The 23105-nt window shown below is 41.0% G+C and overlaps 1 protein-coding gene across 2 annotated transcripts in view; it reads left to right on the forward strand.

Annotated features, from left to right (window-relative positions):
• The first annotated feature begins 17018 nt into the window (after nt 1–17018).
• Nucleotides 17019–23105, forward strand: part of CFAP58 (cilia and flagella associated protein 58) — a 123562-nt gene continuing 117475 nt past the window's right edge. For both annotated transcript variants that reach the window (XM_066239191.1, XM_066239192.1), the window contains exon 1: nt 17019–17107. In XM_066239191.1, the coding sequence (XP_066095288.1) occupies nt 17099–17107 (9 nt within the window). In that variant the 5' untranslated portion in view covers nt 17019–17098. The remainder of the gene's footprint in view (nt 17108–23105) is intronic.

The raw sequence follows: 23105 nt of genomic DNA on the forward strand, positions 1-23105 counted from the left end.
TGTGGGCAGCTTCACACTGTACTTCGCAGTCAGGAACATTGGCAATAAAAACCAAAGAACAAACATGAGGACAGGCTTCCTGTTCCCCTCCAGCTGTGGCAATTCCAGTATATGGAATAAAAAGCGTGATAATGGGACAGACAGGAAGCCAGTGCTAGTTATGAAGAGGCTGATGGGTGGAAAAAAAGAGCATTTTCCTTGATTTCGTCAGTCACCATCCTGAACTCACCTTTGCATGCAATTTCAAGAGACAATAAGAGTTTACTGGATGTTTCATTGGAACAGACTCCTTTGCTGAGACATGGATGAGTTGTATTTGCCTATTTCTTTTCTCAAAATCAGTCCTGGGAATTCCTCCACCTCTTCTAGAAAGCTGGAGCCAGCAGGGAACTTTAGAGATTACTGATCAACAAAAATGAAGCCCAAAGAAGTTAAAGCACATACTAAAGGTAACATTTTTGCTTAGAGATAGCATAATACTAGCTAAAACTTATGCTAGGTGCTAGGTGTTACTCTAAAAATATTACTCATTTATTCTCATAGTGAGAATAACTCAAAAAAAATAACTCATTTATTCTCATAGTGTAGGTATAACTAGCATTCCCACTTAACAGATGAATAAATGAAGCCCAGAAGGACTAAGTAACTTGCCTAAAGTCACACAGCAGAGTGTGCCACACAGTGGCATAGTTAGGATTTGAACAAGGATCTTGGGCTCCAGAATCTTGACCTTAACTGTGACTCTATATCATTTAGTTCATAGTAAATCCCCTTCAAATGTACAGCTACACTGATTTCCTCAAGAATGAGATTACAATAGTTAGAATATTTTTCAAACTATTTTAAAAATACATTCTACCCCAGAGACCAATAGTACTTACCCATAAATGCATTATGATCGAAAGTTTCTTTAACTCTTTGAGTAGTACAAACATTTATGTATGTCCGTGCCTCCTGACCATCCAGATCGTACATGTACGTCTTTAAACTTTGAGCTGGAGCAATAATAGTATGTTCTTCTTGTTTCCATAAATTGGTAATCAAACAAACATGATTTTAAGTTAATAAAACTGTAACTGGAATTAATTTCATTTTTTGAATAAAAACTCACTCCCAGGGGTCAGCAAGCATGAAAAAAACTTACCACTCAAAGGGTTAAAAACAATCCTTATATTTATACTTACTATTTGTGATATGCTTTGGTATGCTCCCTCTTCTTTTTTCTATTTCTGTCTCTCACCCCAATCCCCCCCCTTTTTTCCGTAACTTTTAACTTCCCTTAATCACTAATGACTCCCAGGACTAATTGCTGTGTTTGTGAGTGTGTAAGCTAATTGTATTCCTTCTTTCCTTTCTTTTCATTTTTTCTTCTCTTCCTTCCTTAATCAAACTTTCTATTCCGAGTGTCTATTATGTATAAACTCAACAGATAAATTAAAGAAAAGACTGCCTCTTCCAGTCTTATGGGAAAGATGTAGAAATAAACACACAATTAAAATACAGTGTCCTGACAGAGGGGCATTCAGATTTTCTAGCAACACAAGAAAAGTACCTAACCAAGGAAAACTTCCTGGAGAAGGTGACATAGCTGAGTTTTGAAAAACTCACTGGACACAGAAGGAGACTGGAATTTTAAACAAGGGACCTACATCTGTAAAGTCTAGAAATATATATTTGAAAATATGTTTTCAGGGGATAGTAGAAATAAGAACATTAACCCATCATGAAAGGAATTTTTACTTTGATTTAAAACAATTTTATTTATTTGCTTATTTTCTCACTTAATCAATTTATTTGTTAATAATTTATTTGTAGTAGGAACAGGTTTTGCGGAGCCGTTCAGTCTTTTTAACCAATCTAGTTAGCTGGTTGGTTTGTGTAAGTCACCGCTGCTAGTTCTAGGTAGATCATCAAACTGTGACCTTGGCTTCCTGGGCAAGAAGCTCCAATGCAATGAGCTAGCCTACTAGTCATACCCCAGAGGAATCTGACTGGGAGAGATACAGTTGCTGTTAAGCCAATAAATTCCAGGCAGGTGAGATGATCGGGTGGTTGTGACACTGTCCTCTCTTCCTGGTAAAAATGACCTCCTGTGGTGGCAGGTTGCCCGCTGCCTCCTCCTCATGCCTGACCTTTCAGTCCGCCTAATAAATCTGCTTGAGCTCTGTTGCTTCCTCCAGTATCAAGAAGGGGGTTTGTATGAAGACCCTTTGGGAATCAATGCAAATGCTCCACAAATGTTCTGTTAAGTTACCTCTGCAGCAGGCTGGAAATGGAACAGATTAAAGAACTAAAATATGGTCCAAACTGTTTTCGAAAGTACTGGCCAACTGGGACTCTGCTCTATCATCTAAGGTGAGCCTGGGGTCAGCTGATAAATGATCACAATTTTCTGCAACACGTAGGCTTTTAATCTTCCCAACAACCTGGAGGAGAAATGTTAGATGTGATGACCTGAGCAGCTTTTACCACGTTGTTGGGGTCTGCAGATGCAGGGTTTAGATTTATGGATACTAAATTCAGAGATATCGCAGGGATGACTGTACAAATAAGACCTGTTTTGGTCAGGGCTTTTGAGCTTTTTTTTTTTTTTTTTGGATGTTATAACCAAAGATGCAAAATGCCTAGCAGAACCCAAGAGAGCAGGTGTTGCTGGGCTTCCTTGGGGACCATAACCCGAATCGGAAGGGGCACCAACAGCCAAGGAAGCCTCCTCTCCCTCGTCTTTTTTTTCCTCTCTTGGGCCTGTGGCTTCCCCGTTTTGTTCACGGGCTCTATTTGTCCCTCTGTGCAGCCTGCCTTCCTCTGCCTCTCCTGGGGTTTCACGTACTCAGTTCGAGGCCCCAGAACTGAGCGGCTTGCGGGGCTTGGTCCCAACTATAAATCCCCAGGAAAAAATAATGGAATTGGCCTTCTGTGGGCAAGGTCTCCACTTTTGACCCTTCCAGTTATGACCCCAGGGAACAGGGAGGGCCTTCTAGAACCTTTTGGCTTCAGGGAGAAACATCTTTCTAGGTGGGAGTTACTAGTCTTACTAGTAACATCCTTATGTGTTTCACTGGAGGTTTGTGGGCTGTGTAGAATCCCCCACTTGAGGCTAGGTACAGGGGTCTCCAAACTTTTTTACACAGGGGGCCAGTTCACTGTCCCTCAGACCATTGGAGGGCTGCCAAATACAGTGGTCCTCTCACTGACCACCAATGAAAGAGGTGCCCCTTCCAGAAGTGGAGTGGGGGATGGATAAATGGCCTCAGGGGGCTGCATTGCGGCCCGCGGGCCGTAGTTTGGGGCGCCTGGTAGGACCTCTGTGGCCCATTAAAGGAGTAGCTTTTTTTTTTTTTAATTTAATTTTATTTATTCATTTTAGAAAGGAGAGAGAGAGAAGAGAGAGAGAGACAGAGAGAGAGAAGGGGGGAGGAGCAGGAAACATCAACTCCCATATGTGCCTTGACCAGGCAAGCCTAGGGTTTTGAACTGGCGACCTCAGCATTTCCAGGTCGACGTTTTATCCACTGCGCCACCACAGGTCAGGCAGAGTAGCTTCTTTTTAGGGCATGGTTGCTGTGCATTGCAGGCTTGGGATCTCCATGGAGGGCTGCATATTAGTGTCTCTGTCTGCTTTCCAGGAGTTCTACTTTATAACCTCCCCGGGTGCCGTTGAAGAGGCAAGCACTCTGTATGTGATGCTGTTCTTGTTATTGAGTCACAGCACATAGCTTAGATGTCCTAGGAGGGTGCTGTAGGAGGCACTCATATCCAGGTTTAAACAAGGAGCTTTGCAGAAGTATTAGAGCTCATGATCACATTTTAAAGTGACCTGGCAGAGTGAATGGCTGTCCCTGGTCTTTGAGTTTGCAATTACTTTTCTGCTGTTTATCCAAAGCTTCACCATTGATTTACACCTTCTTGTCAACATTAGTGTCCACGGCCCCTGATAGGGACCCTATTTTTCCTGTTACAAGTTTTTTGCATTCTTGTCTTGGTATGTGCTCAATGCTATTTCCCATATTTTGAATTTCTTCTATTTTCTCCCATGCCTATAATTCATATGTATCTTTTTTTTAAATAATTTTATTTTTTTAATGGGGTGACATCAATAAATCAGGATACATATATTCAAAGATAACAAGTCCAGGTTATCTTGTCGTTCAATTATGTTGCATACCCATCACCCAAAGTCAGATTGTCCTCTGTCACCTTCTATCTAGTTTTCTTTGTGCCCCTCCCCCTCCCCCTCTCCCTTCCCCCCCTCCCCTCCCGTAACCACCACACTCTTATCAATGTCTCTTAGTTTCACTTTTATGTCCCACCTACGTATGGAATAATGCAGTTCCTGGTTTTTTCTGATTTACTTATTTCACTTCGTATCATGTTATCAAGATCCCACCACTTTGCTGTAAATGATCTGATGTCATCATTTCTATGGCTGAGTAGTATTCCATAGTGTATATGTGCCACATCTTCTTTATCCAGTCATCTATTGACGGGCTTTTTGGTTGTTTCCATGTCCTGGCCACTGTGAACAATGCTGCAATGAACATGGGGCTGCATGTGTCTTTACGTATTAATGTTTCTGAGTTTTGCAGGTATATACCCAGTAGAGGGATTGCTGGGTCATAAGGTAGTTCTATTTTCAGTTTTTTGAGGAACCACCATACTTTCTTCCATAATGGTTGTACTACTTTACATTCCCACCAACAGTGTATGAGGGTTCCTTTTTCTCCACGGCCTCCCCAACATTTGCTATTACCTGTCTTGTTAATAATAGCTAATCTAACAGGTGTGAGGTGGTATCTCATTGCAGTTTTGATTTGCATTTCTCTAATAACTAATGAAGATGAGCATCTTTTCATATATCTGTTGGCCATTTGTATTTCTTCCTGGGAGAAGTGTCTGTTCATGTCCTCTTCCCATTGTTTTATTGGATTGTTTGTTTGTTTGTTGTTGAGTTTTATGAATTCTTTATATATTTTGGATATTAGGCCCTTATCTGAGCTGTTGTTTGAAAATATCATTTCCCATTTAGTTGGCTGTCTGTTTATTTTGTTATCAGTTTCTCTTGCTGAGCAAAAACTTCTTAGTCTGATGTAGTCCCATTTGCCTTCACTTCTCTTGCCTTTGGTGTCAAATTCATAAAATGCTCTTTAAAACCCAGGTCCATGAGTTGAGTACCTATGTCTTCTTCTATGTACTTAATTGTTTCAGGTCTTATATTTAGATCTTTGATCCATTTTGTGTTAATTTTAGTACAGGGTAACAAACTGTAGTCCACTTTCATTCTTTTGCATGTGGCTTTCCAGTTTTCCCAGCACCATTTATTGAAGAGGCTTTCTTTTCTCCATTGTGTGTTGTTGGCCCCTTTATCAAAAATTATTTGACTATATATATGTGGTTTTATTTCTGGAATTTCTATTCTGTTCCATTGGATGAGTGTCTATTTTTCTGCCAATACCATGCTGTTTTGATTGTCATGGCCCTATAATATAGTTTGAAGTCAGGTATTGTAATGCCCCAGCTTCATTCTTTTTCTTTAGGATTGCTTTGGCTATTCAGGGTTTTTTATAGTTCCATATAAATCTGATGATTTTTTGCTCTATTTCTTTAAAAAATGTCACTGGAAGTTTGATGGGAATTGCATTAAATTTGTATATTGCTTTGGGTAATATAGCCATCTTGATTATATTTATTCTTCCTAACCAAGAACAAGGTATATTCTTCCATCTCATTATATCTTTTTCAATTTCCCTTAACAATGGTTTATAGTTTTCATTATATAAGTCTTTTACATTCTTTGTTATGTTTATTCCTAAGTATTTTATTTTTTTTGTTGTTGCAATCGTGAAGGGGATTATTCTTTCGAGTTCGTTCTCAAATGTTTCATTGTTGGCATATAGAAAGGCTATTGACTTCTGTATGTTAATTTTGTATCCTGCGACCTTACTGTATTGGCTTATTGTTTCTAGTAGTCTTTTTGTGGATTCTTTGGGGTTTTCGATGTATAGGATCATATCATCTGCAAAAAGTGATACCTTTACTTCTTCTTTTCCAATATGGATGCCTTTTATTTCTTTGTGTTGTCTGATTGCTGTGGCTAGAACCTCTAGTACCACATTAAATAAGAGTGGAGAGAGCGGACAACCCTGTCTTGTTCCTGACTTAAGGGGGAAAGCCTTCAGTTTAGTGCCATTTAATATGATGTTAGCTGATGGTTTATCATATATGGCCTTTATCATGTTGAAATATTTTCCTTCTACACCCATTTTGTTGAGAGTCTTAAACATAAAATTGTGTTGTATTTTATCGAAAGCCTTTTCTGCGTCTATTGATAAGATCATGTGGTTTTTGTTCTTTGTTTTGTTGATATGGTGTATTACATTAACCGTTTTACGTATGTTGAACCATCCTTGAGATTCTGGGATGAATCCCACTTGATCATGATGTGTTATTTTTTAAATATGTTGTTGTATTTGATTTGCTAGTATTTTGTTTAGTATTTTAGCATCTGTATTCATTAGAGATATTGGTCTGTAGTTTTCTTTTTTTGTGCCATCCTTGCCTGGTTTTGGTATGAGGGTTATGTTGGCCTCATAAAATGTGTTTGGAAGTAATGCTTTCTCTTCAATTTTTTTGAAGACTTTGAGTAGAATAGGAACCAAGTCTTCTTTGAATGTTTGATAAAATTCGCTGGTATAGCCGTCAGGGCCTGGACTTTTATTTTTGGGGAGGTTTTTAATGGTTTTTTCTATTTCTTCTCTACTAATAGGTCTGTTTAGGCTTTCTGCTTCTTCTTGTCTCAGTCTAGGAAGGTTGTATTGTTCTAGGAATTTATCCATTTCTTCTAGGTTGTTGAATTTAGTGGCATAAAGTTTTTCATAGTATTCTACAATAATTCTTTGTATATCTACGGTGTCCGTGGTGATTTCTCCTCTTTCATTTTGGATTTTGTTTATATGAGTTCTTTCTCTTTTTTCCTTGGTAAGTCTTGCCAAGGGTTTGTCAATTTTATTGATCTTTTCAAAGAACCAGCTCCTTGTTCTATTAATTTTTTCTATAGTTTTTCTGTTCTCTATTTCATTTATTTCTGCTCTGATTTTTATTATCTCCTTTCTTCAGCTGGTTTTGGGTTGTCTTTGTTCTTCTTTTTCTAGTTTCTTAAGGTGTGAAGTTAATTGGTTCACTTGGGCTCTCTCTTGTTTGTTCATATATGCCTGAAGTGATATGAACTTCCCTCTTATCACTGCTTTTACTGCATCCCATAGATTCTGATATGTCGTATTGTCATTTTCATTAATCTGTATATATCTTTTGGTCTCTGCACTTATTTCTTTTTTGACCCATTCTTTTTTTTTTTTTTTCATTTTTCTGAAGCTGGAAACAGGGAGAGACAGTCAGACAGACTCCCGCATGCGCCCGACTGGGATCCACCTGGCACGCCCACCAGGGGCGAGGCTCTGCCCACCAGGGGGCGATGCTCTGCCCATCCTGGGCGTCGCCATGTTGCGACCAGAGCCACTCTAGTGCCTGAGGCAGAGGCCACAGAGCCATTCTTAGCACCCGGGCCATCTTTGCTCCAATGGAGCCTTGGCTGCGGGAGGGGAAGAGAGAGACAGAGAGGAAGGCGCGGCGGAGGGGTGGAGAAGCAAATGGGCGCTTCTCCTGTGTGCCCTGGCCAGGAATCAAACCCGGGTCCTCCGCACGCTAAGCCGACGCTCTACCACTGAGCCAACCGGCCAGGGCTCATTTTTTAAAAGTATGTTATTTAGTTTCCACATTTTTGTGGGATTTTTTTCCTCTTTTTTGCAGTTGAATTCTAGTTTCAAGGCTTTATGATCAGAAAATATGCTTGGTACAATTTCAATTTTTCTGAATTTGCTGATGTTGTTTTTGTGGCCCAACATATGGTCAATTCTTGAGAATGATCCATGTACACTGGAGAAAAAAGTATACTCAGTCACTTTGGGATGAAATGTCCTGTAGATGTCTATCATATCCAGGTGCTCTAGTGTTTTGTTTAAGGCCACTATATCTTTGTTGATTCTCTGTTTGGATGACCAATCTAGAGCTGTCAGCGGTGTATTGAGGTCTCCAAGTATGATTGTATTTTTGTCAGTTTTTGTTTTAAGGTCAATAAGTAGCTGTCTTATATATTTTGGTGCTCCTTGGTTTGGTGCATATATATTAAGAATTGTTATGTCTTCTTGATTCAGTGTCCCCTTAGCCATTATGAAATGGCCATTTTTGTCTCTGAGTACTTTTGCTGTCTTGTAGTCAGCATTATCAGATATGAGTATTGCTACACCTGCTTTTTTTTGGATGTTATTTGCTTGGAGTATTGTTTTCCAGCCTTTCACTTTGAATTTGTTTTTATCCTTGTTACTTAGATGTGTTTCCTGTAGGCAGCATACAGCTGGATTTTCTTTTTTAATCCATTCTGCTACTCTGTGCCTTTTTATTGGTGAGTTTAATCCATTTACATTTAGTGTAATTATTGACACTTGTGAGATCCCTATTGCCGTTTTATATATTGCTTTCTGTTAGTTTTGTGTCTTGTTTGATCCTTCTCTTTCATTTTTCTATCTTTTGTTTTTATTTGGTTGTATTCCATTACATCTTTCCTCTGTTGCTATCTTTTTTATCTCATGTGCTTCTGTGGTGGTTTTTTCAATGGTGGTTACCTTTAAATAATGAAAAGGGTTCCTATCCTGTTCATTGTAGCGAACTATTTTGTGAGTGTTTTTGCACTTCATCATTCTTTGCTACTGTTAATCTCCATCCCCTCCCCTCCTTTCTTTTTGTTGTTGTCACAGTTTAAATTTGGTTTTATTGTGTTCTTCTTGGAGCTTTTACTTGTGGCTTTGTCTTTTTTTTTGTTCTTTGTATATGATTGGAGAACCCCCTTAATAATTCCTGGAGTGGGGGTTTTCTGATTATAAATTCCCTCATCTTTCCTGTATCTGTGAATGTTTTTATTTCTCCTTCATATTTGAAGGATAGCTTTGATGGATATAGTATTCGTGGCTGAAAGTTTCTCTCTTTCAGGACTTTAAATATTAGGGTCCACTCTCTTCTAGCTTATAGAGTTTCTGCTGAGAAATCTGATGATAATCTAATGGGCCTTCCTTTATATGTTGTATTCTTCTTTTCCCTGGCTGCCTTGAGAATTTTTTCTTTGTCATTGGTTTGTGCCAATTTCATTATGATGTGCCTTGGAGTAGGTTTGTTGGGGTTAAGAAAACTCGGAGTTCTGTTTGCTTCTTGAATTTGAGACTTTAGTTCTTTCCACAGGCTTGGGAAGTTCTCATCTATTATTTGTTTGAGTATGTTCTCCATTCCATTTTCTCTCTCTTCTCCCTCTGATATACCTATTATTCTTATGTTATTCTTTTTGATGGAGTCAGATAATTCTTGTAGGGCTATCTCATTTTTTTAAATTTTTGAGTCTTTTTCTTCTTCTCTCTGTTGTGCCTCAAGTTGCTTGTCTTCTATTTCACTAATCCTCTCTTCTATCTGGCCTGTTGTATTAGCTAAGCTTGTTACCTCATTTTTCAGCTCGTGAATTGAGTTTTTCATCTCTGTTTGATTTGTTTTTATAGTTTCAATTTCCTTGGAAATATATTCTTTGTGTTCATTGAGTTGTTTTCTGAGCTCCCTAAATTGCCTTTCAGTGTTTTCTTGTATATCTTGGAGGATTTTTAGGATTTCTATCTTAAATTCTCTGTCATTTAGATCCAAGGTTTCCAATATATTAAATTTTTTCTCCATAGATTTTTTCTCATCTAGCTGTGTTACCTCTCTTTCTTTTGTATCCATGATATTTGATTTTCTCTTCCTTAATGGCACCTGAGGGTGGTTTTGTTGATAGTATTAATAATATTTAATAAAGAATAAAAAGTTAAAAAATTAAATATTGAAGTTATTTTTTTAAAAAAATAATGAAATAAAGAAAAATAAAATAAAATTAAAATAAAAAAAAGGAAATTATTCTCCCCCCTCCTTTTTTCCTCTCCTCTCCTCTCCCCTCTTTCTTGAGAAAATCTTGTGGTGAACTGTGAATTATATTGTATTAAATAGAACAAACAATGCTTGTAACGAAGGGCCTGAATTGGGGAAAAGTAATAAAGGGGCAAAAAAAAAAAAAAAAAAAAAAAAAGAAGAAAAGAAGGAAAAAGAAAAAAGAAGGGCACAAAAAACAAATAAGGAAAAAATTTGGTTCAAGAATAAAATGATTTGCTTTTAGATGTTGGTTGACTAAGAGTTATGATGAGAGGAATAAGAGGGAAACCGTAAAATGGGGGGACAAATTAAAAAATTACTATTGTATTTAGTGGAACAAGAACTAGATAAAATGGAGAGCCAGGGATGGGAGCACTGCTAGTGAGTTAAAAAGGTGAAGTAAACCCCCCCCCAAAATGCCACAAACATAAGTTTGAGTCCCAGATAAGATAATTTGTTTGTTATTGAGGTTTGAATGATAGGAGACATAAAGGAGAAAAGAAGAAACTAATATAGAGGGATAAAAGAAAGAGAGAGAGAGAGAGAAAAAGAGGGAACCACTAAAAGAAGAAAAAAGAAAAAAGAGGAGAGAGAGAGAGATAGAGAGTTAAGGGTTTTGGAGTGCAACCCTCATAGAGAGAAAGGAAGAGGAAAGAAAAGATAATGGGAGATGTAACACTTATGGGTAGTGTAGTTCAAGGAGAGGAGAGAGTAAGACCAGCAGAGAGTTAATCGACTAAATTGGAGGAGGAAAAAAAATATCAATAATGAAGATAAGAGAAACAAACGAACAAATATAATAAAATGGGATAGGTTATAAAGTCTGCCGATTATTCTTGATTTTGAGAGGTTATCTTCTTGCTTTTTCTTTTCTCTCCCTCTTCCTGGTTGGTGACTCTGTACCCCGGGTTCTGCCCCTTTGGCACGCTCAGGTAGAGGTTTGCAGTTGATAAGTCTCTATGGCGATGTCATGTATTGTGCTTTAGTCTCGTGGGCAGTTGAGGCTCATTAGCATTTATAGGCTCGGCCAGTGAGCGAGTCCATGTTCCTGGAGCCTTTCTCCTAGTCTTTCCTTCCTCAATTAGTAGCCTGATAATCCAGCTATGGGGTTGCTGCTGCCTCTGCCTGGATAGTAAGAGGCTCAAAGAGCTGGCAACTCCTCACTCTATTCCCACTCAGCACAGGGCTCTGGGTAAGGCTCAGTCAGTCAGAGCTGCTAGCATAATCAGGCGGGGCTTCCCCCCACTCAAAGACCTCTGGCTCTGCCACTCTGTCCGGTAACACGGGCTGGCGCCCACTCCCGGGGCGCTTGGAGGAAACTCTCGCTCACTATCTGCACGCGCAGACCAGGATATCAGGCCGGCAGTCTCACACTCTGAGTGAAACCCCCACCCGCATGGAAAAGTTCCAGCGTTGAAATTGGCTCTCGCTCCCTCCCCATGCGCGGCTTTTTAAGGGTGCTGGGGCAGTCCGGAGATTCCACTTTCGGCCCACACAAAGGCCTCTGACTTTGCCTCTCTGTGGGATAACAGGGGCGCCCACTCCCGGGGCTTTGGAAGGAATCTCTCGCCCACTATCTGCGTGCGCCAACCAGGAGATCGGGGAAAATGGCTGCCCCGCTTGTCTTTCTTTGTCTGGGTTTGGCGCGAGTGTTAGCTTGTATTGCCCGGGTTGACACAGAAACAGTTTTTCCTAGGCTTGGATCTCCATGCCACAGCCTGTTTCGGCCGTTTGTGCCGCGGCCTGAATCTATTCACCTCCTTTGCCCCCCTTAGTTTCTATATTCTCAGTTCCCAGTGAAAGCTGCCCTGTTTAGGTTAGTGAGGAAGGCGGAGCATTTCTTACTTCCTATTTCCTTTGGGGTTTGATTACATATTTAGCCAATTTTTCGCTCGACCATACCTTCGGGTGTATTGCGAAACATCTGGAGGCTCCAAGGATAGGTTTTTCTGTTTCTGGTTGAAGATCTTATTGAGTTTTGGGGGAGATTTATCGGTATCTCTTCCTACCCCGCCATTACTCTGACGTCATCCACTTCCTCATATGTATCTTTTAAGGTCAAGTCCAAGAGCTATGTCTACCAGGTACCTTTCCCTAATCATGCCATCCTTCACTGGTCTTCCTTGTTTTAGAATTCATTCAATAGTCATTCACTTAATAGTTATTACCGGGAGGAGGGATGGTCATTTATATTAGTTTGCTGTGGCTCCCATAATATATAGTACCACAGACTGGGTGGGTTAAACAACAGAAATTTATTTGTCACAGTCCTAGAGGCTAGAAATGGGAGATCAGAGTGTTTGGTTTCTCCTGTGGCCTCTCTGCCTGGCTTGTAGCTGGCTTCTTTCTCACAGCATCTTTCCTCTGCGTACATGCTTCCCTGGGGCCTCTTTGCCCAAATTTCCTCTTCTTATGAGGACAGCAGTCAGATTGGATTAGGACTCACTCAAATGGCCTCATTTTAACTTAATCACCTCTTTAAGGGCCCTATCTCTAATCACAGTCACATTCTGAGGTACTGGGGGGTTAGGGCTTCAACATATGAATTTTAGGGGGACACAATTCAGCTTACAACACCACTGCAGACAGGGCTGAACAAGACATATGTGATTCTTGTCCTCTTGTTATTTGTCAGCCTGGTAGGGAAGACAGATATTAAACAACCATTTCCATGAGTAAATAATTACCACTGTGGGATGGTCCAAGAAGTGGAACACATGGTGTTTGGAAAGGTGTTTGGGGTTGGTCAGGAAAGGTCTCCCTGAGAAAATGGGATTTTTAGGAAGGATGGATGGGCATCAGCCAGGCGAAGAAGGAGGGTTGGGTATTCTAGACAGAGAGCTTGGCATCTGTGTATTCCAAGTAGTGGGAAAGATCCCAACATATGAGGAATCGAGAAATCCAGTGTGACAAGGAGTGGTAGGAAGGCATCAGAAGGTCCAAAAGGGTCAGAGTACATGGATAGTATATTTTGAGGATGTGCTTCTTACATCCTGCCTTGGACTGGATTAAAATATTTTGTGTGGGGAAGGAGTGGCTTCTTCTAATGCTCCTTCATATCCTGCGCAGTGTGCCGCGTAGGTCTGGGAATATAGTAGGTACTCAATCAATAAATTAAGTGGGTGTAATGAGACATGAGATAGATAGAAGCACTTTTATTTGTCTAAAATAGGAGCTGACCCTATCTTGGTGGGTGTGTTATTTGTCTAGGCTCTAAAAGGTGAGGACTTTTGGTAGTATGATGCCACCTAGTGCTCCTTTGTATTACAGCAACGAAGGGGAGCAGGTTGCTAGTTTTCAGAAACCTGAAAAATTAGAAACGAAGCATTTTCTTTCATCAGCATATATTAATTTGTCCAGCCACCCATGCTGCTCTCATCCATTCATTCATCCATGTTTATGTCGACCTGAATCTCTTTCCTGTGAGTCCAACATGTCACATGCCTTTCAACTTCCTGTGGTTCCCAGATTTCCCATGTTTGGGTCTTTCTTTCCTTACCTCGTAAGTAATGCTTTTAAATAGCAGTGTCTAGATTTCCTGCCCCCCCTCTCCCCCAGTGCTTTATGTTGACTCAGCATGTTTAAATGATACCATCATACTGTATTAAAATTGTAGATTTGCCTTTCTTCCTTTTCCCCAATGCTAAGGGCAGTGACCGCCACAGTCACCCCTGGGGTTTTTGTGCCAGCCTGTGCCTGCTGTAGCAGGTAGTTAAAAAGAGTGTTTTCTGGATTGAATTACTGTCACCTTGGCAGGCCACCTGCTTGTGCAGTCGTCCCTTAGGAAATTCCTATGAAATGAGAAGACAGCCTCACAATAGTACATGATGTGGATGGTTAGGCCATTCTCCGATGTGATGTACCTTCAGGAATGTTATGGAGTCTCCCTAGTTCATGGTGGGCCCACAGCTGGTGGTCCCAACATGCAGTCAGGTTTCCTGTAAACAGACCAAGCGGCCTGAGTCGTGATGCCTGCCCCATCTCCACCTCATTTCTGTTAGCCTGGCTTACAGTTTTTCAGCCTGTTTCTCAGCTTCCTCTGCCCCCACCCCCCTTCATGCACACTATGCCTCAGCTATATTCTGTTGTGTTTGTCCACCAGATATACAGTCTCCGTTCATGAATAAAATATTGTACAAATGTTAATTTTCCCCTCAGTACATGAATAAGATACCATTGTACAAATGTTAATTTTCCCCAAATTAATAATTTCAATGAAGTTCCAATTAAAATTCTCAAGAGGAGCTTAAAAAAATCCTAAAACTTATATGGGATGAAAAATGTTCATGAATGACCAATGTAATTTTGACAGGAATAGGGAGGGAGCCTTGCCCTTTAACAATAATGACTGGCTACAAAACCCTTGCAATAAAACCCATCGTACCGACACAGGAACAAACCAGATATCTCAGAACAGATCCGTGTGTATTCAGGAACTAAGATGTTGAGAAATTGGTTCACTCCATCAAGACAAGTCAAATCAAATCCTCATCTCACATACATACAAAGGTGAGCTTCAGAGAGGTTAGAGAAATGAAGGTGAAAAAAGTAAAACTATGAAGTTAATAAAAGAAAATGACAGAATAATTTATAACTTTGGGGTTGAGAAGGACCTCTTAAATCACACAGAAAGGGCATATAAAAAGTAATATATATATAGTTACAAAATTAAGGATTATTGTTTTACAAAGGACATCACAAAGTTTGCAGTCTTTGAAAGCAGATTAATGTCCAGACTTTACAAAGACTGCTTATAAATCAAAAAGAAAAGACCAATAGAAAAATAGGCAAATGCTATAGACCAGGGGTCCCCAAACTTTTTACACGGGGGGCCAGTTCACTGTCCCTCAGATCATTGGAGGGCCGGACTATAAAAAAAACTATGAATAAATCCCTATGCACACTGCACATATCTTATTTTAAAGTAAAAAAACAAAACGGGAACAAATACAATATTTAAAATAAAGAACAAGTAAATTTAAATCAACAAACTGACCAGTATTTCAATGGGAACTATGCTCCTCTCACTGACCACCAATGAAAGAGGTGCCCCTTCCAGAAGTGCGGCGGGGGGCCGGATAAATGGCCTCGGGGGGCCGCATGTGGCCCGCGGGCCGTAGTTTGGGGACCCCTGCTATAGACAGTTCACAAAAGGGAACCCCAAATGGCTTATGCACATATAAAGAAATTCTCAATTTCCCTAGTAGTCAGAGAAATACTGATTTTAAAAATGTGTTGATGCTATTCAATATTGACAGAAATTTTTAAAAATTGGCTAATTAGATGAGACATTATTTATAAGGCACTTAAGACAGTATCTGGCACTTAGTAAACACTATATAAATTTACAAATAAATAAACTACCGCATGCTGGCAAGGATGACAGTGTGGGACGGAAACGCTTAGACTGCACGCTAGAGGGTAGTGTGGGGCAGCAGTTCTGGTGTGCAGTCTAGCAGGACTTGGTGAACTAAGTTCAGTCCTCAGGCTTCCATCAGGCTACTAGACACCTTTGTGCCATTAGAAAAGGCAGTTCACCAGTGGGTCGATGAATTTGAAAACAGCATAACCTCTGGGTAGTCCAGCCTTCCAGGTTCATGACTTGACTAGGGAATGGAGCTTCTGTGGGGAAGAAAAGGAGACATCTTCCTCCAGTAGGGTACACAACATGGGAAAGAGAGTAGGGACTGCTTTTCAGCCACCACCGGCCTCCTGGCTGAGTGTCTTTGTGCAGGACAAGTTGCATAACCAAATGATATGGCCCTGGGCAATCCCTGTGACTTTAACATTCTCACTCCCAGGCACCCATTTCAGAGGAATTTGCACACAGGTTTTTAAGGACCACAGGCAAGGATGACTATCGCTACATTGTGTGAAGTATTGGAGATATAGAGGCAGCCTTGGTATCCATCACTTGAGAGATAATAGTAAAAAACAGGCTACTATGCAGCAATCAGAAGCAATGAACTGGGATTACAATACCAACTGCAACAGGGAGAGATCCTGAAAAAGAAGGTTCAGTGAAAAAGGTTGAAAATAAGATGATCCCTAAAGTCTAATACCATTATTAAACATTTAAAAATGTACTAATAAAAATACTATACATTTTTCAAAAATACATATCCAGGGCACAGTAGCATGAATGCCAATGGGGCTAAGGATGAGGAGTGGGAGTGGGGATGAGGATAAAGGGGGAAAAAATAAAACCAGAGGGTTCTTGCATGATTTATGAATCGAGGAGTTTAATTTCTCCCATTCTCTGTGCCTGAAGTCTAAAAGATGTCGAGTGGAAGGGGAAGGAGGAAAGAGGGAGGGAGAGAAGAAGGGGTCGTGAGAGAGGAGCCTTAGGTGCTAGGCAGATTTTCACGATGTGGTTCCAATTACGTTGTCCTGAGTGTCTTGAGCTCTGCACCCCATTTTTCTCACCACTAGTGACCAAACTCTTTGAAGGGAGGGCCTGTGCCTTTTCTACCTTTGTTTTTCCTGCCTTTGTCTTGCACACACAATAACTGCTGCTTCCTAAGCGTTGGAATCGACTCTAATTGAGACGATTTCTTGTTCCAGTGACGGAGTCGCTTTGTCACAGAGAGAAGAGGGTGGCTGCCGGTCCTTCCCTCATCCGGAACCTTCTGATCCCTGTTTCCTAGAAAGCGTTCGTCTTGCGGCTCTCCTTTGCCAGCTCCCTGGTCTCCTCCACCGTCCTCTTCCTCGGTTGCCTCCAGTCATGCCTTGTAGCCTTTCTCTTTGGTCTAAATTCTGCATCCACCTTGGGACTCCACCTAGGTTCTCAAAGAGACCACTACCCTCATTTCCTTGGTCCCGCCCCATTTGGAAATATTTGTAAATTTCTCGGAGGAATATTGCTGGAGCGCGGGCATCAGAGGCTCCTCCTCTTTCGAACGTCCGCAAATCCCCTAGTGGGCGTGGCGGTTGCCAGGCGACCGGAGGACGCGCGGAGTGCTTACTTGCGGCCCCCTGCGGGGAATAGAAATAACGTGGCGCGGTTTTAGACTCCGGGGGCAGTGCACAGCCCCTTCCTCAGACTCCGGCCCAGTCTCTGCGACTTCCACAGCAGGCTCTAAGGCCACCCCAAGAGAGCGTCAGGATGGCCGAGGTCAGGAGTCAGTGCCCTTCTCTTTGTCGCCGCTCGCTAAACACCTCCCCATTGTACCCCTCCTGCTGTCTACTTATCCTCTGTCATACCCACTGATTCCAATATTTTAACCCATCAACCTCCTAACCTTACCCACAGTCTCACCTTTCCTCCCTGTCCCTGTTGGCCCTAGCCTCATTACACCCCCACCTCCACTATTAAATTGGCCCTGTGCTAAAAGCGGTAGGAAATTCTTGACAGGCATCCTATCCTCCATTTTGAGCCACAAGAGAGATACACATAGATGTATTGGTGTCTCACTGACTGATGGGACTACAAGAAGGCTTTATCGGTTTCTACTGTCACCCCTATTCACTGATCCTTTTACACTTGTCACACCATGATTCTCTATCAGCTGATCACCTGCTGTGATACATCTTCATTAAGCTCTTCAGCCCCTTACCTACCCTGTGGTATCACTGACCATTGTGTTATGATCTTGTAACCTTTATTCACTCCCCCACAGGTAGTACACCCCATCTTCAGCCTCACTGATGAGGGATCATTTCTACAATCCTTTAAAGACCTCTGTCTGTCCATTAGCACCCTCATTTATAACTTCCACAAGTGCCTGTCATCACTTGCCATTCATAGTCTCCATTCACCAAGGCTCTACCCAAAACCTTCATGACCCCATCAGAATTCTCCTCTGTTGTACCCATCACATGGTCAGTTTCATTCAGGATCAGCTACATAATTTTGGGGCTCAACGAAGAGTGAAAATTCAGAGCCCCTTATTAAAAATTATTAAGAATTTCAAGACCAGACAGTAGGGTAGTAAATTGACTGGAGGTTGGGGCCTATCTGAGCAAGAGGCCTTGTGCAGAGGAAGTCACATACCCTGAGGCCAGCCCTGGTCCCAGCTCCTGTCACCACCATCATCCCCCACTTCTCCTGTCTTCTCTACACTATTCACATCCCCTCGTCATTCCATCTCCTCCATAGCTAGTCTCCCTCCATCTGAACTAGTCTAAACTCCATCTTTTGTGGTCAACAGTTTCTTTTCCTTATCATCCAATCTCTTTCATACCCTCTGTCTTCCTGGACGCTGCTTTCCATCACTCTCCTGTCTCTCTTACATCCATACTGCTGGGGCCACATTACTTATCCCCACTACCCACTCTCATTTATATCTCTTCTCATCTCTTCCTCCTGTTCCTTCTAATTCTCCCCCCCCCCATTTTTTGCTTTTGAGTATTTCTCCCTTTTCTCCCCCATGTGTCATATTGGTTTATTTAATTCTTCTTCATTTTCTGTACATTAGCCCCAGATATCAATACTATGAAATATTATTTCCCTGTTTTCCTTCCCTTTCATTATCTCTCCTTATTTTTTCCATTTTTCTTCTCACTTGATCCCAGTCAACTTTTTCTCACCTCTGCTTTCCTATGTCTTCATTTTCACTCTAGCCTCATTTTCCACTGCAGCTCTCTTTCTCTTTTTCCTTTTCCTTCTCCTTCTCCTTCTCCTTCTCCTTCTCCTTCTCCTCACTAATTGGCATTCTCAGCATCTATCACAGCCTGGCAGATAGCAAGCTCTCAGTAGATAGGTGTGGAATGAAGGAGCACCATAGTTTCTCTCTGATTTGGTCATGTTGAAACCATGCTTCCCAAAACAGTTATCTTTAGATGCCATAACAGTGTTGATACCAATGGTTGTTGGTCACAGCTAAGAAATAACTTTTGCTTTGCTTTTAATAGTATATTTTTAAATAGCAATAGAACAAATCTCTTTTTTTTCAGTAAAAGTTTCTGTAAAACTTTTTTTTCTTTGATATGTTTCCACTTCTATGCTAAGTGCTTGGTGTACAGGGAAAACCTGGTATGCCAACAAATTATTAGGCTGATGATCAAATGTTAACATTAATACCATGGATGGAACTGAGAACATTGCCATGATATATTTTTATGTGTGCTGATGTTTGGCATCAACAAGGGAAAAGCACAGAGCAGCAGCTCCATATTTTCTTAATATGATTTTTCCTCCTTTGTGGAATTGCTATATTGTGATATTTGCAACAATCTGCTTTTAGTTATGAAAACTTCCATTGAGTTTAACATTAGTACTAACACTGTTACATGAAATGTGAAAGATATGCATGTGACTCGATATCTGTTTTAAGATGTGGACTCTGTTTTGCCTTGCATGTCATCTTTAGAAATTTAATCAATAGTACATATACTTTTGAAAACCAAAAATATGTAGACTTGCCCCATGTTGGGCAAGACAGGCTTGTCAAAGCAGAAGAGAAACCAGACTATCTGCCCTACATCTTTAGGGTGAATTTGAAGGTTACTTTATTATTAGGATTAAAAATGGTCTCAGTTGATTTCTTTGATTAGCAATAGAGCTTTGATGCCAAAGCCCTTATCCCTGTCATACTTCTTACACTTTAGGCAACCTGAGCTTCTTTTTTTGTGTGTGTGTGACAGAGAGAGAAAGAGAGAGACAGAGAGATGGACAGATAGGGACAGACAAACAGGAAGGGAGAGAGATGACAAGCATCGTTGCGGCACCTTAGTTGTTCATTGATTGCTTTCTCATATGTGCCTTGACTGGGGGGCTCCAGCAGAGCCAGTGACCCCTTGCTCAAGCCAGCGACCTTGGGCTCAAGATGGTGAGCCTTGCTCAAACCAGATGAGCCTGCACTCAAGCCGGCGACCTCGGGGTTTTGAACTTGGGTCCTCCATGTCCAGTGGAGTAGCGAGGGAGGGGAGCAAGGGGGTCTATCATGCCCCGGGCGCCACTTGCAGAGGGGCGCCAAATGGTCTCCAAGACAAACAAGAAAAGCATAGTAGAGCGTAGTTAGGGGTAGGGGGGTGCAAATAAAGTGTTGTGCTCCGGGCGCCAGTTATGTTTGCCTCGGGCAGCAGTTATGTTCACTATGCCACTGTCCACGTCCCAGTCTGATGCTCTATCCACTGCGCCACTACCTGGTCAGACAACTTGAGCTTCTTCTTTTTTTTTTTTAATTTTAAAAAAAAATTTATTTATTAAATTTAATGCAGTGACATTGATAAATCAGGGTACATATGTTGAGAGAAAACATCTCCAGATTATTTTGACATTTGATTGTGCTGTATACCCTTCCCCCAAAGTCAAATTGTCTTCTGTCACCTTCTATCTGGTTTTCTTTGTGCCCCTCCCCTCCCCCACCCCTCTCTCCTTCCTTGCCCCCTCCCCCCTCCCCCACTCCCCACCCCCATTGCCATCACATTCTTTTTTTTTTTCATTTTTCTGAAGCTGGAAACAGGGAGAGACAGTCAGACAGACTCCCACATGCACCCGACCGGGATCCACCCGGCACGCCCACCAGGGGCGACGCTCTGCCCACCAGGGGGCGATGCTCTGCCCATCCTGGGCATCGCCATGTTGTGACCAGAGCCACTCTAGCGCCTGGGGCAGAGGCCACAGAGCCATCCCCAGGGCCTGGACCATCTTTGCTCCAATGGAGCCTTGGCTGTGGGAGGGGACGAGAGAGACAGAGAGGAAAGTGCGGCGGAGGGATGGAGAAGCAAATGGGCGCTTCTCCTGTGTGCCCTGGCCGGGAATCGAACCTGGGTCCTCCGCACGCTAGGCCGATGCTCTACCGCTGAGCCAACCGGCCAGGGCGCCATCACATTCTTGTTCATGTCTCTGAGTTTCATTTGATGTCCCATCTATGTACGGATTCATATCGTTCTTAGTTTTTTTCTGATTTACTTATTTCACTCCGTATAATGTTATCAAGGTCCATCCATGTTATTGTAAATGATCCGATGTCATCATTTCTTATGGCTGAGTACTATTCCATAGTATATATGTACCAAAGCTTTTTAATCTACTCGTCCTCTGACGGACACTTGGGCTGTTTCCAGATCTTCGCTATTGTGAACAATGCTGCCATAAACATGGGGGTGCATTTCTTCTTTTCATACAATGCTATGATGTTCTTGGGGTATATTCCTAACAGTGGGATAGCTGGGTCAAAAGACAGTTTGATTTTTAATTTTTGAGGAATCTCCATACTGTTATCAACAGTGGCTGCACCAGTCGGCATTCCCACCAGCAGTGCAGGAGGGTTCCCTTTTCTCCACATCCTCGCCAGTGCTTATTCTGTGTTGTTTTGTTGATGAGCGCCATTCTGGTGGTGTGAGGTGATATCTCATTGTGGTTTTAATATGCATTTCTCTAATGATTAGTAATGTTGAGCATTTTTTTCATATGCCTATTGGCCATCTGGATGTCCTCTTTGGAGAAGTGTCTATTCATTTCTTTTGCCCATTTTTGGATTGGATTGTTTGTCTTCCTGGTATTAAGTTTTACAAGTTCTTTATAAATTTTGGTTATTAACCCCTTATCAGTCGTATTGTCAAATATGTTCTCCCATTGTGTAGTTTGTCTTTTTATTCTGTTCTTGTTGTCTTTAGCTGTGCAAAAGCTTTTTAGTTTGATATAGTCCCATTTATTTATCCTGTCTTTTATTTCACTTCCCCGTGGAGATAAATCGCAAATATATTGCTCCAAGAGATGTCAGAGAGCTTACTGTCTATGTTTTCTTCTAATATGCCTATAGTTTTAGGCTTACATTTAAGTCTTTTATCCATTTTGAGTTTATTTTTGTGAGTGGTGTAAGCTGGTGATCTAGTTTCATTTTTTTGCAGGTAGCTGTCCAATTTTCCCAACACCATTTGTTAAAGAGGCTGTCTTTACTCCATTGTATTTCCTTACCACCTTTGCCAAATTTCAGTTGTCCATAGAACTGTGGGTTTATTTCTGGGTTCTCTGTTCTGTTCCATTGATCTATATACCTGTTCTTATGCCAGCACCAGGCTGTTTTGAGTACAATGGCCTTGTAGTATAACTTGATATCAGGAAGTGTAAAACCTCCCACTTTATTCTTCTTTTTTAAGATTGCTGAGGCTATTCGTGTTCTTTTTTGGTTCCATATAAATTTCTGGCATATGTGATCTATATCTTTGAAGTATGTCATTGGTATTTTAATTGGTATTGCATTGAATTTATAGATTGCTTTGGGTAATACAGACATTTTAATGATGTTTATTCTTCCTAACCATGAGCACGGTATATGCTTCCACTTGTTTGTATCTTCCTTGATTTCTTTTATCAATGCTTTGTAATTTTCCAAGTACAAGTCTTTAGTCTCCTTGGTTAATGTTACTCCTAGGTACTTTATTTTTTTGGTTGTAATTGTGAAGGGGATTGTTTCCTTAATTTCTCTTTCTGACTGTTCATTGTTGGTGTATATAAATGCCTCTGATTTCTGAGTATTGATTTTATATCCTGCTACTTTGTTGAATTCATTTATCAGGTCCAGTAGTTTTTTGACTGAGACTTTAGGGTTTTCTATATACAATATCATATCATCTGCAAATAATGATAGTTTTACTTCTTCTTTTCCAACTTGAATGCCTTTTATTTCTTCTTCTTGTCTGATTGCTGTGGCTAGGACTTCCAGGACTATGTTAAATAAGAGTGGTGAAAGGGGGCACCCCTGCCTGGTTCCTGATCTTAAGGATATTGCTTTTAATCTTTGCCCATTGAGTATGATGTTGACTGTGGGTTTCTCATAGATGGCTTTTATCATGTTGAGGTATGTTCCCTGTATTCCCACTTTGCTGAGAGTTTTGATCATGAATGGGTGCTGGATTTTATCAAATGCTTTTTTGCATCTATTGAAATTATTATATGGGTTTTCTCCTTCTTTTTGTTTATGTGATGAATCACATTGATTGATTTACGAATATTGTACCAGCCTTGCCTCCCCAGAATAAATCCCACTTTATCATAGTGTATGATTTTTTCCATATATTATTGGATCTGGTTTGCTAATATTTTGTTGAGGATTTTAGCATCTATATTCATCAGAGATATTGGCCTATAATTTTCTTTCTTTGTGTTGTCTTTGCCTGGTTTTGGAGTCAGAATTATGCTCACCTCATAAAAGGAGCTTGGAAGT

Source organism: Saccopteryx bilineata, chromosome 7, assembly GCF_036850765.1.
Source record: "Saccopteryx bilineata isolate mSacBil1 chromosome 7, mSacBil1_pri_phased_curated, whole genome shotgun sequence".
In the NCBI taxonomy this organism is placed as follows: domain Eukaryota; kingdom Metazoa; phylum Chordata; class Mammalia; order Chiroptera; family Emballonuridae; genus Saccopteryx; species Saccopteryx bilineata.